The sequence below is a fragment of the Micropterus dolomieu genome, linkage group LG17 (assembly GCF_021292245.1).
Source record: "Micropterus dolomieu isolate WLL.071019.BEF.003 ecotype Adirondacks linkage group LG17, ASM2129224v1, whole genome shotgun sequence".
Lineage (NCBI taxonomy): Eukaryota > Metazoa > Chordata > Actinopteri > Centrarchiformes > Centrarchidae > Micropterus > Micropterus dolomieu.
The window spans coordinates 22,298,150-22,313,623 of record NC_060166.1 but is presented as its reverse complement, the minus strand read 5'-3'; the positions used below and the strand labels follow the sequence as shown (position 1 = coordinate 22,313,623).

General features: G+C 39.2%; 1 protein-coding gene across 11 annotated transcripts in view; it reads left to right on the top strand.

Moving 5' to 3' along the window:
• The window catches only part of grik4 (glutamate receptor, ionotropic, kainate 4), a 353,258-nt gene that overhangs the window by 166,254 nt on the left and 171,530 nt on the right, over positions 1-15,474 (top strand). For all 11 annotated transcript variants that reach the window (XR_006828758.1, XM_046073785.1, XM_046073784.1 and 8 more), the window contains one exon: positions 13,214-13,347. Coding sequence is in view for 10 of the 11 variants with exons in the window: in XM_046073785.1 (XP_045929741.1) it covers positions 13,266-13,347 (82 nt within the window). In the remaining variant the exon portion in view is untranslated. The remainder of the gene's footprint in view (positions 1-13,213; positions 13,348-15,474) is intronic.

Here is a 15,474-nt window from a genome sequence, read left to right as displayed (position 1 = left end):
CTTTTTTAAGTCCTTTTTCCTCAACAAAATACATATCTTAACGGAAAAAGTATGTGCTAATTCGTTCGTGATTCAAGTTAATTTAATCAAACATGTATTTAACATTTATTAAACCTTTGTTATATTGTTATTGAGGAAAATTATATCACGATGGTCATTATGGTTTTATTGCCCAGCCCTGTTTCAGAGAACTGAATAATGGAGCTATAACCGATATTTCCCCAAACTAATACCTCATATGTTCTCCTTTGTTGAGTTCATTGTTTTTTCTCTTGTTGAGACATTTCAAACAGACATGCAGCTCATTAAAAACACAGCCATTCTCTTTGAACTCACTGCAAATATCCACCTGATGACTATATAAACCACTTGCATATTAATTTTCTGCAGCTTGTGACAGTCTCTCAAACCTCCTTGAACATTGGTCACACATGACTTATTTCCATCTACAAGTTGCTTTTGTGCCGGTTCTGAGACTCCCAGCGCAACACTACATGAATATATGCAAATGTGTGTCTCATTATGCATCTGACTTGCCTTTGGTTCAAACTGACAGTTTTAATGGGCCATTTGCAATTAAATTACACAATGTTTGATGTGTGATTGACAGTTTTGATATTTGGATTGTGTAAACTCTTGCTCTGACAGGCAAGTCAAACAGCTGCCCGACCATCCTGGTCTGTCAATCGTTGATCTTGCCCGTCTCGCCACGCTGATGTTGCGCAGACAACCTCCGAATCTTGACTGTCAAACCACGCTGAGACCTTTTATTGTAGTGTCTGACAGAGGCTCTTACTGCATGTGGAGTGGTTGATTTTGGGATTTGTTGATTGGGCTAAATAAGAGAATCAGGATTAAGACTAGAATGTTGTTATGGGATACAGAGCAACTTGGTGCTATTGCCAGACAGTCAACATGATTAATATCAGGTCAGCCTTGGTGCCAGGTAGTCAGTCAGTAAGGCATTCCTCCTTCCCCAATCAGCATGTGTGAGGTGAGTGTCAGAGTAAAAACTGTTTTATTTATAGCCTTCTGCATCCCTCTGAAACCAGAGCTGCCTTTATATTAGTTTACTCCTGCACTGATCTGGAATCTCCACCTGTAATAAAACATGGCGGCCACTATATCTTATGACTCCAACAGTGCAACTTGCTGCCAAAACCATGCGGTTTGTGCAGTGTGCCTGTAAGGTTATTATCTTGAGTAGTGTGTGTTTGTGTATGCAGGTATGTCACTTAACGCAGTAGTCAGTACCTTACTATATAATCCTTTCTCACAGTTTATTTTTTTCTTTTGCAAGTAATTTTCATCTAATATAGAGATGCAGATATATATTGTAGTGCAGATTTCCCTTGGTTGCACACACAGACATACACGTTCTCACAGAACACGGGGAGAAGCAGCTTGAGATTTGAGAATGAGATGGAGGAAAAATTGTTATATTGCTTCAGAGTGTCTGTTTTCCTCCACATGCTGTATAAATACAAAAGCCTATTTGTCAAATATGACACTAATACTTAACAGCAGTCTTGGCTGCAAGATGGTCTGTGTTGCCCTGTGGCTTTTATAAAAATGGGATTTAACCAAAAATGGATTAGGTGTCTGTGTTTTGTGTGTGTGTGTGCACATGAATGCCTGTGTTTTTATTGAACAAGCATGGACCAGCATTCACAAGAAAGAACTGCCATACCATTCTTGAATCTAGTATAAATGTGCTGTTTTCTTTTGTCTTCAGTGTGAAAGAATTCATGCAAATTCCACCAATCCCCACATTATTACCACCCAATTACTACCATCCCTAACCTATTTGTCTTTTGCTTATTGTTCCAGTTCTTTGACACCAGCTGGACTAAAACATTCATTTTGATGATATATGTTGTCTCCTGTTGCAGCTAAGGATATGTTTTGAGTATTGTGAGTTCTTAAAAGCTCTATTAATTGAGTTTGGGCTACTAGTGGGAATAAATAACATTAAAAAAAACAAGCTGTGCTATAGCTAATGTGTTAGTGAACAGTTCCCTACTTACACATCCAACAAACATGGAGTATTACATTATCCAGTAAATGTAGTCTTGCTTCCTCAGCAGATCAGCTTCAAATTCATTGAGTTTGAAGTCAAATAAAATCTTTAAAAGGACCAACATTCTCTCCTGCTTTAATATAAAGAAATAACAGTAAACAGTCTTGATTATACTTTATATCTGAAACCTTCTCACTGTTTTTAAAACCTTGTTCAGGATGGCTATGATTACACTGCATCCCCCTTTTCTCTTTTTCATCTCACCATCTCAGCGTGCGCTGCAGGCTTCTCTGTGAGCAAAGAAACAAAAGGAGAGTTACAATAGCCGGCATTTTATTTTACGATCCTCAGCCTGTTCACTATTCAGGGGAGGCTTATACTGAAAATGCAATGGGTACAACTCTATACAGTATGATTGCCTGTCTGTCTACCTATTCATGCCAACTCACAGTAAAAGTAATCTGTGCTATTGTTCTCTTCAATCCTCCACAATCTAGTCTCTGCAGTGGGACTTTTTGTCGATTCTGACGCTCAGATAGAATCATCACAGTGTTATATTGTCGTGAGGTTTCTGTCCAATGTGTTAATGTCATGAAGACAAAAAAAATCTATAAATGGTCCAAATCTGGCATTTAACATATACTTTTAAAGATTTGGTGCCATATAGGTAATGTTTGAACAACCAAACCTGCCTACAAGGAAATAAATAAAATGGGCAAGTAAATTGGTGGCGTGAGTTTAAAGAGGAAGGCGGCTTGGGATAGAAAATCTGAGAGAGGGGGGACATCTGGACACTATCTACTTGGGCTAACCCCCAATAGTCGAAGTTCGATGCTTCGATGGGCGGAGCCTGATTTGTCAATCTCAGAGTCGAAGCTTTGCAGTGAAACAAGGATCATGCCATTTTGGCGATATGGGCGTGCTCAACATTTGATTTTACATAATACTACCAGTCCCAATAACTTAAAATACAGCCTATTACAATATACATTTAAACATTTAATGCTGTAAATAAACATGTAAAAACTTCCAATAAATGTTTTGAAAGTGCGTAAATAAATCCAAAATTGTAACCCTAACCCTGGGTCGTCAGTGGGCATGTATAGGTGTAGCATATATGTATATAGTGGCAGAAGAGAAACACTTGCTGAAGAGACTGAGACCCGGCTCCGCTGGTGTTGTGCCGACTTGTCCGCACCTTGCAGGACTTTCGAATGATTTATCACCGTTGATGAACCACACAAAGTATATTTTAGCGTTTTTAAATAGCTTGCTACTTGAAATAGACCTGCGAGGAACTGCGATGTGCATGCAGGTGTCGGCAGCACGGCATGGCCGCGAAACTCACACAAGACCGGTGAATGACAGGCGAGAGAGAGAGAGAAAAGGGTCTTCAAAAAGCCTCAATATAGCTGGAAATTTACAGTGTAAGTTGAATGAATAGAGACTGCAGCTCTGCAGCTTCTCAAGATTAAAGCGGAGCTACCATGTGTAACACAACCCCCCCCCCCCCCAACACTGCCCCCCCCACGCTCGCAATCGCCGTGCACAAAAAACACACATGATTCGACTACCAGTCGACAATAGGCAGGACTTCTGATTCGACTATGTAAATCCTTAGTCGGGGACAGCCCTAGTGTCTACATATCTGCACAATACGGGAGAAAGTTCAGTAAAACTAGAGTTACTAAAGAACAAATAATTAAATCAAACACTTCATGAGTTGGCATTCTGTTGGTTTGCAAGACACATAGTTGGTGCATTTGAGCTCTATACCAGCAGAGATTAGAAATGTATACAAGTGTTTACGCCTGAGGATACCAAGGTACTTCACAATTTATCTCTCACTCTTTGCACCATTTGTTTATTCATGTTTTTTTTCCTTCATGGAATCATAGATTTTACTCATTTGTCTCCTAAACATAATATATGTCTTAAAGTGGCAATTTGCATTTCAGCAGTTTTGCCACAACATAGTAGCACTACAGTAGTGGAGATAGAGATCAATCTGTGTTTGTGTTTCTTAGATACAAAGTTGAACTCAAATTATGAAAACGAGGGCAATTGTTCGCCTCAATATTCATTTTACCACTTTGAGTGTATTGGAATTTGTATTAAAGTCTATCATAAACGAGCTGGTCTCACTGAAGAGCCATTAGTGTTACAGATTGCAGTGACTACCAGTCTAAAGCCAGGCTTTTTTCTGTACTCAATAGAGAGTTAGTCCGTAAAGGTTGCTGCTACATATCTGCGTTACCATTGACATTGATTTGCTATTGTGACATTCAAGGGTTTTGAAACAGCTTTTTTGTGTGCGTTTTTTGTATTCCAATTGCAGTAAAATAAATAGTGTCCTGTTTGTAGAAGCTTTTAGCTACTGTCTCAGAGATGTGCCTGCTGAGTCCATCAAACATGATGCAGTTTTGTATGTTGGGAATCAAGCTTATTTCAAGTAGTCTGTTCATTCTAGTGGAATCTTTTCTGTGCTGGTGTACAAAAACATGTACTCTGGGTTATCAGTTGTTAGCTTTATGAAAGCATTTTACATTGTTTAAAAGATAGTTTTAAACAGAGTTTCTAGAGTCAGGCTAATTGAACAATAAAGCGCAGTAATCCCCCTGTGTGCATAACGATAAAAGCTGCAAGGAATTTTCAGTATACAATTAATTTCAGAACAGGCCTCTCATTTTATGCTGTTTTTCTGTTTTCTCCTCTTCTGAGAACCTCGGGGGAAGACTTTTGACAGCTGTTATTTGCATAGTTTTCCTAGGAATGATCTTGATGTGTTGACAGTCCTATCCAACTGTTCCCCAGGGCTCTCCAGAGTAATAAGGTAGTGTTAGAACTCACAGGATCCATCTTATTGCCTATCACAGGCAGTGAGCCACCAAATGTTGCTTAAATACCAACAAAAATAAACGGTAGGCAGATGAGATCGAAGTAAAACTGATGGCAACTCTTATTTCACCATGGTCCACGTTGTAGAGGTTACGGATTTGATTTCCTCCTGCCAGTGTGGGTCATTTATGTTGAAATAATTTCCAATGCCAGAAAAATGTGAAATATGTATCTGTAATACCGCTGTTACTAATATAAAATCTGCTTTACATGCAAGATACACAGAGAGATGCATGGTCATGTTGTTCGTAGTGTAGTAACTTGCATCAAAATCGAGATATAGAAAGTGAGAGAGAGACAGAGTGACCAAAAAAAGTGTTACAGTGTACACAGGGTACAAATCAGCAGGAGTACACATTAGAACCTGTGAGGACGTATTAAAATTAAATGGAACAACACCAAGCAGTTCCCCGGGACAACTCTTCCACAGCCACAGCCCATAAGAGGCTGAACTCCTCTGTTTTGTATACTTTGTAAACAACATTGTGGCGAGCTGCCACTAGTTCCTCCACTGGGTCTTCAGACCTCACTATTTGATTTTTGTCCTTATGTGAAGTCCAGGTGGCCAGCTGAGACACTCCAAGTTAACATTACCCCAAACCCACCTACCTACTACCTCAAGAGACAAATGTGCCAAAATAACCAAAGAGGGGCAAACACAAAACAGTGGACTTCTTCCTGATGAAAATGACATTTCTACATTTGCACCTCTTCTGGCTTTATGCCTGTACGAAAATAGAAGCCCTAGTTTATTCAGTCTGGCTGCGCTAATCTTGCTCTCTGCCATCTTCACAGGTGTACTGTCTGACATTTGGATGCTTTCTCCTCCATGTATCTTACAGATCAAACTGGCTCACTATATTTGGACAGATGAGTCTAAGGAGACTGTTTGTCCTGTCCAAAGGAAAATCCTTTATACAGTTCCAGTTTTGTAAGTCACTGACCACTCGCAAAAAAAAAAACCTGTCACTTCTCTACAACATAAACATTGACACTGTGTCTTCTTAGCAGGGACACTCACTCATTCACTTCCTTAATGGCAGATTGAATATCAAAGCATAACCTTGATGAAAAGAGAACAGGACTCTTTTATCAAGCATCTAAGAATCATGATGAGTCAAGGAATCGTGATGAGTTAAAATAGGACTAAAAATACCATTAATGACATAACTGTTTTACTGTTTTAAATTAATGATGACATCCTGTGATCAGCTGATTTAAGACTACCAGACTGAACCATATATAATTTGATGCAGTAAAAAATAAAAAAAATAAAGAAAGTTATTACATATATGATATTGTACCAAGATTGCACACATGTAAAAATAGAAAAAATGTATTTTCTTAAACTTATAAAAATGCAACATAATGATTTGAGTTTGATGGCTGTTTTGTCTGAATTATCTATTGTCTGTACCCAGGTAGGTACTTATAATACATAGGCACAAACTCTCTGGATTGTCTCCTGCAGTTTTAACAGCCTACTTCCTGAAGAGCAGGGGCATCGAGCTGGTGCCCTTGGCTGCATCCAAAAAGTCAAAAAAAATCTCCTTTCCTAACCACCTTTCCTTGACCTCGATTGAGAACGTCATGAGGTCAAGGAAAGATGCGAAGGAGAATTCATAAGGCGAGGTAATTATGCGACGGCGGATGTTACTGACGTGACCTGCCGTGATAAAACTACAATGTTCTGAAGATGGACAAAAAGCGCATCTTTGACACTGTGCCCCATGTTGTTGTAATGCAGGCCATCTAAAGGTGGACAACACGGCAGAAAATATTACTTTGTAACCAAGATAGCAAAAAGGCAGATAGGGTAGGCTACCAGTCACTAATGGACAGGGTTGTCACATTGAGAATGCTTGCTCACTCTCACCCTCCTGCCCACCCATATTCATCAACATGAATCCCAATTGTATGTAAATACAGTGTTTCCCACAGAATGACAGCGAAATTGTTGAGAGAGAGGGAGAGAGAAAGCGATGGGGGCGAGAGGAAATACGGAGAGAATATATGCGCGGAGCTTTGTGATCAAATACGATTTTACCCATTTTAAATAGTAAATTCCAAATCAATTGAAAATCAGCGTTGATAATGTGACAGGCCTCCACAAATAAATCAGTGTGTGGGAAACGCCTACTGTAGCGGTTATCCAGCTTGATCTTTGCCTTTATTAAGGCTAGGGTGTCAGCATCTGTGACTGAAGTAAAATTAATTTGCTGAAGGCTGGCAATACATATCGTGAGGCTACACGCTGCAACATTATCCTCACTTTGATCACGTTACAAGACATATGGCATGGGTCTCAGTTAGGCCTATTGTTGACAGTTTAAGACATATGCATATTGTTATATTTCTGAACTTTTAGTCCCATAAACACCAGCACGTACCTTGAGGTCCTCGGGCAGAGGTCTGTTGTCTGTTCCAGAGTCTCGACTGAAAACTAAAGGGGACAGAGCGTTTGCTGTCAGGGCCCCGAGGCTCTGGAACAGCCTGCCCGAGGAAATCAGGTCAGCTGAGTCAGTGAACTCTTTTAAGTCCCTTCTTAAAACATACTTTTATAGGAGAGCCTTTCCTGATCTTATTTGACTTTATTTTATCCCTTTTATTTTATTCTATTTTACTAATTTTATATTTATCTTAAACATGTATTTTAGTCTTTTCAATGTTTTCAAGCTTTTATCTTGTATTGTTTTTGTATTATTGTCTTTTGGGTATTATTGTCTTTACACTTGTTAAAGCACTTTGTAACTTGTTTTTGAAAAGTGCTTTAAAAATAAAGATTATTATTATTATTATTATTATTATTATTAGCAAGTTATGGTATAAGAGAGAAAAAGCTTAATAGCCAGTGGTAACTTACATGGTGATCAACATCCTTTATCCATCATGGTTGGTGATTTTCTTTTTTTTATTATTGTAGAAAACACTTTATGCCTTATTTCAACAACCCCGAAACATAAAATGGCTAGTAGGCTATTAGATTACAGAAAAGCCAAAAGAAAACAAACCAAAAGAAAGAAGGTAATTGTGAGTCCTATTAAAGTATCATAATGTGTGTCTGTATTGCAGGAATCTTGCTAAATGTGATCAGTGGATTTTATCATTTGAGATTGTGAACGTGCGTTGCTTTAAATGTTGCCACCGCAAGGAATTGTGGGACAGCATTCTCTCCTTTCCTTTCGTTAAGGATGGTCCAGTGTACCCTATGCTAAAGGAGATATGAAAGGAAACATAGAGGCTCCTTTCCTTAGCTTTTAGAGAATTTGAACAGCTCTTATCATGGCTGCCACTGAAATACTTTCTGTTCACTTCACTCAGTTAGGAACCTTCCTAAGCAAAAAAGACTTTTCGAACGCAGCCCTTGACTCACATAAAGTATGCGCCACCTGCTGGACAAATGCACTTCACTAAGATTGCTAATAAAATTCATGGGGTATCTTTAGGAAGTAGGCTATAGAACATTACTATTGCAAAACGCACATACATATGAAACGCACATGGGTCAGCTACCAGTGTGTGTTGAACATGCACCGGCTAGTGAGAGAGCAGACAGGGACATAACATGGGCAGAAACGCAGTAATAGTTGAAGGAAAAGACTACTTCGCCTGTGCTGCCTTACGTAACTTAATTTAATATGACATCAGCTTCATTCAAGTGATGATAAAAGCTTGGCATGTTTATCATTGAGTTGCAGGCTCGTCAAGTTAGTGAGATATTGCCACTGGTTATTCTACAGAGAGAGGTAGGCTCAATCAAACTCCCATTGCCTACAGACCTTTTATATTGGTGGAAATCTACCATAAATTAATGGATAATGAATCTCACAAACTAAGCACACTAACAACAGGGAATACTAAGCAATATACAGACACTAATAATAGTTTTCTACAAGTACAAGTACAGGAGAAATTGGTTTGCACTCAGTGCTACAGTCCTTCCAGACCACACGGGTAAGCAAGAGCAGAAACTGGACTGTTAAATAGTATGTAAATATTAAACTGTACTGTTATAACTGCACACACCAACCAAACTGTAAAATGGGGAGTCCACAAAGGATTAGATGAAGTAGTAGATGATGTACAAGTTCTGACACACTCTTATTTTGAAGGGCTAATTGAGGGGATGTCAAATCACATAGAAGCAATACCCCTGATTGGCGGACTACATAAATTGTAGCCACAGTAAACTGCAGTAAACCAGTGTCAAAATGATTTGAAGAAATTGCAGTTAGTAAAACAACAAAACTGTAGTGATTTTCAAAATTCTGAAAACAAATGCCAAATAATCTATAAATGGAATATGACCACACGGACACATTATTTTGCATTCATTCAAATTCAAATACAAGTCATTGATTTCTATTTGTGGATCATGATGTGTTTGTTTGGGGGGGTTTTAATCTATTTGTAGATCATGTATTGTGTTTACAAACTGTTATATATATATATATATATATATATATGCATTTACAATGATATTGACATTGATTTATCCCCATACTTTAGCTGTGAAATGCTACATTTTGTTTACCAGGTAGTTGCTTACTTTGTCTGTCTGCTGTTTGTTGCTGAGCAGGTAGAGTGCTGTAGGGTTTTTTGAGATATTTTTGCTGCCTGCTGTGGCCGGAAACAACCATATGAGAGCGATGCGAGTGAACCTAAACAAATGCAGTCACAGCTGCTACCAAATCAGTGCCTTATAACTGTACTTCTATGTTTTCAATTAAGCATGAAATGAAACTCTGCAGTGTGGTTCTAGGATTATAGATGGTGCAATTATCACGAACAAGGACTAAATCAGTCAAAGGACATTTCAGTCTACTCATTGTGTTTGGAGAAGCTTGTTCTTATAAATTAAATGTTCATCATATTTTCTCACCTGGAATATGTGTGCATATTCATCCTATCATTGTCCACCTGCTGCAGGCCCTCTAAGTCCTGGTGGAGATGAGAGTACTTCCTTTGATTGGGAGAGATGATGATATGTTTTTACCAAATACATGTATCTATCACACATTGAATCATGGGTCAATTAGGACTAATTTGCCTCTCCTGCATTTAATGTTTCAGATGACTAAGAACATAATGTACCCTCCTCCAAAGTCCCAGTGTGCACCTTTTCATCCTCGCTGCTGTGGGTCTCATGAAGGAGAAATATAACCAACTTCGCTCTGATTCATCATCTCAGCAACTACAGCTCATTTCTGATTTCCCCTCCCAAATTAATGTTTAAACACTGTTCTTACACTCTGCACAGGATCCCTGAAATGAATAAACAGAAGAATTACTGAGAATAGAAAGTAATGAATTGCCACACAGGGAGTATTATCAATACCTTTAATAAGATAATAATAATACATTTTGTGCCTTATGTAATTTTTCTGCATTTTAAGCCTTGGATGCTTTCTTGAAAGAAGTTAGTGAATGTTTTTTACGCTAACCCTCTTAATTTTGTTCAGAAAAGCAAAGCAGTACATGATGTGATATCTGATAAATTTGGAAACAGAGCTCAACCGTAACAGTTGCCCTGCTGCCTTGGGCAACCAGATTTGTACCGCTATAAAGCATCTGTCGGAGCGTGGTTAGCTCACTTGGTAGAGCGCCTGCTCCATGTACAAGGCTGAGTCCATTCTGCAGCGGCCCGGTTCGAGTTCAGCCTGTGGCCCTTTGCTGCGTGTCGCCCCCTATCTCTCTCCCTGTTTCTTCTTGCTATCCACTGTCCTGTCTGTCAAATAAAGGCAAAATGCCCAAAAAACAATAAAGCATCTGTGCAGTTTCAATAGGTTGAATAAATATGGAAACAATGAATGTACCGGGAGAAACCGAGGGAAGAGAGGACGCCATGCTGATGACATAGACTATTAACTCAGCAAACAGAGCCAACAAAAGCTTTAATCATACATGACAGACACATATGACAAATTGCCATAGCCAGTATGTGCCCTAATAGACAGTACAGCTTAAAAGCTTGTAAGTTCAGTGCATGAAAACAATTCATTTATGTACCTTGATTTAGACAATGGAGGCCTAAAGGACTGGAGAAGCAGTTTAATAAATTTATGAGAATTGATACCCAGTTATGAATTTTATTATTCATAAAATCAAAGCAGATTCCTCGTTTCAGGGCACCACCGGAGTTGTTATAATCCTAGAGTCTCCTGACCTCTAGGTAGTTTTAATAATTATACAATTATTACTAGATCAGTTAGTTAATAATCGCTCAATTATCTTAAATCAATCAGTCAGTCTCATATCTAAAGGGTCAATTCTCTCGGCAGGGACATAGAAATAGGCAACACACACAGCTCTTGATTATATTACAGTGAATTTATTCTCTAACTAATGTGATAAGATGATGGTTGGATACAGGGAACATAAACATTTGCTGAACAATGAGCCTGGAGGTTCGATTGTGGGAAGCATTTGACTCATACGGCATAGAAGAGCTAATGAAAGTAAACTAATGCTATGATTTTAAGCTTTAAAATGGACATCTGATCACAGAACATGTGTTAAGTCTTACTGCTTGTCGACAGCCTGCTTTTGGCCTGTTGCACGGGTCCCACGCTAGCTGCCGATCCAGGCTTTTTGCTAGGGATTCTCCGGGGTTCTCCGTGTCTGATTGAAAACGCCTCCTCCGTCTGGCAATTCGGCTGTTTTCAGGTTTCCTTCGTTGTAGCTGGCGAGACCACGTGGCTTGGTCTGACCTCGGTGAAGTTGGCTCGACGAAAAAGGCTTAAAATGGAACTTGGTCATTCCTGAATTAGTCCAGTGTAACTTAACGGACTGATAACTTTAACAAACAAAAGAAATAAATAAAATAAAACAAACTGAAGGCAGATCGATGTCGTGGCACTTCAGGTGTGTAGCTTCAGGCGAACAAAAGGCCGGTCTCGCTGGCCGAGTCTGAGGGCATTGCCTGGCGAGGCACGCCATCGCGTGCCGAAGCGTCCAGAGGGCCGAGCAGAGTGGAAGAGCCAACAGCGAAGAGAAGAGAGAAGCGAGGTCGCGTGTTGCTCTTTTGTTGCCTGGGGCGTGGTTCCCCAGGGGCGTCCCAGGTTTCCCAAGGGACTGCCTTTCTAAACTTAATGTCTAAAAAGAAATCTATTTGCGCGTATTATAATCAAACATTTTCCACAATCGAACCTCAACGGTCAAATGGTTGTACTGTTCTAGGCATTTGGTAACAGGGAACAATTGTCACATTAGTGGTCAGGATATTTATACATTAACGGCATTTCCTACGAGGGCATGTAATACTTATTTCGTCCACTTGGGGGAGCTCAGGTTACATGACGATAGCTTGGATTACATTAGATGAAGGAGTGTCTTGCTGAAAATAAAAACACTGCATAACTTTCTTTTCAGCACTAATATCAACAACGGATAGTAACAATAGTTAACATAACTACTCAAATAGAGGCAAACGTAATCAGGTAACTAAAGATTTAATTAAACTTAATTAAATGTTTTGAGTCTTTGGAGACTGCAGTCTTTGGCCATTCAAAGTTCGGCTGTCCTGGATTGTGTCACACCTAGGTGAGACAAGGAGTATCCTTTTGATGTGGTAATAAAACAAAGAATGAGGTCAGTTGCCACGGAAACATGTGTGGGGGGCCAGTTTTGATAGGCTGTTCAGGGAAATGCCAATGGCTGGTTCGTGTCCCTTTGTCAGTTTAACAGTCAGGCTCTGCGTTATCAGCTTCGGAATCAAAAAGGTGCCAGTTTTATGGTCGGGATAGCACTTAGAGAAAGCAACTTTGACCCCTCCCCATCTTCTCTGGGGAGGAGAAAGGAATTTAGAGTAGCTCCAAATTTATTCAATATAAAATGCACAAATCCACACCGTTGTTCACTACACTGGAAAGTTACCAGTTTGATCCTGTACTGCCAGCATAAATCTGGGTAGAAAGAGAAAATGCTTACCATTCCCAAATTACCACCGCTGAGGTGCCCTAAAGCAAGGTGCCCATCTTTCCATCTCTGACACAAACAACAAAAACCCAAGAAGCAAACTCGCTCTTTTCCAATAATACAGGAAAAGCAGCAATGGAAGAAAAGTTGTCAAAATTCCCTGTGGGTCTCAGAGTCACTTAGCAGCAGTTTCACACTCTCACTAACAGATTCCCAGCATGCAACAAGAGAGATAGAGAAAGCAACAGAGAGAGAGTGAGAGATGGAGGACTGTATGTCTGCAGGTTTAACAGTATCCTGCACCGCTTTGGCTTGTATGTGTCCCTCTTGATGTTGGCTGATATATAAATGGTGTGCTCTCCTCTGTATATTTTTCAGGTGGCTGTGACAGGGGCACCCCCGGGGCAGGACCCATGAGGAGTCATAGAAGATGCTCACAGCCTGGGCGCTTCTGCTCTTCTTAGCCATGTGGGTGAGAAGCACCTCTGGTGGCCCGCTCTCCTTCAGAATAGGTAAATTGTACGACAGAACTGTATGGTCTTGTGGCAGTGGAAAAACTGCTGCCCACGCATGTTGACCCTGGATGGTTTTTTTTGGGTTTAAAGACATTCTCACACTCACACTTGCACGGTTTTTATACACTGCATGCATAAACCGATTCTGTCTTTCATATTAATTGAAACATCTGCGAATGAATGAATTAAAATTTTTAATTATCAAGCTTGAGTTTCTATGAAATTACTGTAAAAATACCAGCTCAAATTAATAGCACAGTCTAACTTCACAGACTCTGATGGGAAAATAGGCTGACGAAATTCAACCAAAATTGTTTAGAAATACCCATGTTTCCTAAGTCACGCATGGCTTGAGGTATCAACAGGCTAAAAGAATTAATATGTGGCGATGACAATATACTAATTGCCTGTGGAATACACAAGACCCAGACTAGACAAAAATAAATTATGTAATTATTATTTGTTCTATGCAGTGTTGCAGAGAGAAATCCATTGAGTATGTATGTAGAATCAATATATTATAAATATCCATAACAACTAATTGATTTTAAACAGTTAGGTACATTTTTATTATTATAACTGAAAACATCTGGATGGCAAAGTGTCATAATGTATATACTATTGAAGTGTATTCATTCATATATGGTACAGCTTTGACTGAAAATAAAAACATACAGTAATTAGCGGATTTAGCTGTTATCATATAGACAGTTACTGAACATGGAAAAATATATTCAAAAGGCAATTTTTGATTGGAAGACACAACTTGGTACAACTTGGATGTTATAATTAAGCATCATGTCTTCGCTTTACCTTACATTAACAGAAACTGGAGCACACACGACACTGCTTTTCTCAAAAGTCTATCATTACAAAATATTTTTACTAGCTATACAATTCAAGTGTACTGTAACTAGTCTCTTTGCTGCAAATCTATGAACTATGTAATCATGACCATTCGTTTCATCTCTTTAAAAGGTTCAGTGTGTAATACTTAGGAGAAGATATTGCAATATAATGGTAAAATAATAAAACATAACTGTGTTGTCAGTGGTGTATAAAGAAATAATAGTTTAGTAGCCCAAACGGAGAAACAGCACTACAGAGCGCGTTTGGTCACTTAATATGTACTGAATACGTACGAAGAAGGAGAAGAACAAATAACGTCAGTAGTAGTATTAGTAATAGAAATGGAGGACCACACGTATTATTTAGGACAAGAGCAGAGCTTGTTGGCTACCAAAGCTTCTCCTGCACACTTGGAAAGGGAACGTTGAACGGTGCATTCATGTGGTGTCGGAAGAATCTTTTTGTCCTCCTTAAATCTTTATTGCAAAAGAGAAATAAAGTGTACATAGGACATGAAGAGGGAAACAGAACTATGATTTGTGCAAAATCACGTATTGCATATATCCATCCATCCATCGTCAACCGTGGGGGCTGGAGGTAACTAGATGTCTGTGTGTTGTTTATATGCTCTGATAATGCTAATCCACATCTTTGTAGCAGTGTCCATATGAATTCCAAATTCCAACTTAAGAGCACATGAACACACACTGAAGACGGAAGAAAGACTTTACAAATTGGGAAATGGGACCATCTGAGGAGCACTAAATGCACCATGAGCCACTGGTTGAACATTCACCATTAGATTCCACTAAAACTTACACACTGACATTTTCACCGATTACTGCATTTAGAGCATATAACGCAATTGTAAGTTACCACCACTCAGCGTGATTAGTATAATTTCTGGATAAATCAATGGTATTGTTACACCAGCTGCTTAAAAGAGTAGCACAAAGTCTAGCAATAAACACTGATATTTTGCTTCTGGAAAAAGTGGCAGGTCAGTGGACCAAGGTTGAAACTGACTATACTTTGCATCTGGCACCAAGTCATGGTTCGAATTTCTCATAACCTGCCAGAGTCTGTTGTTAACCAATGGGAGTTCCTTCTTGTTGTTATTCTCCTACAGTCAGCAGGTCTGTGACACCCTGTCACTAGCTCCCTGTCTACCAAAAGTTTGACTGACTTTCTCTTTATTTATGTATATACCCCCTTGTATTAGGTGGGGAACAGTGTGTGTATGTGTGTACTGTATATAGAAACAGATGGGAAGTA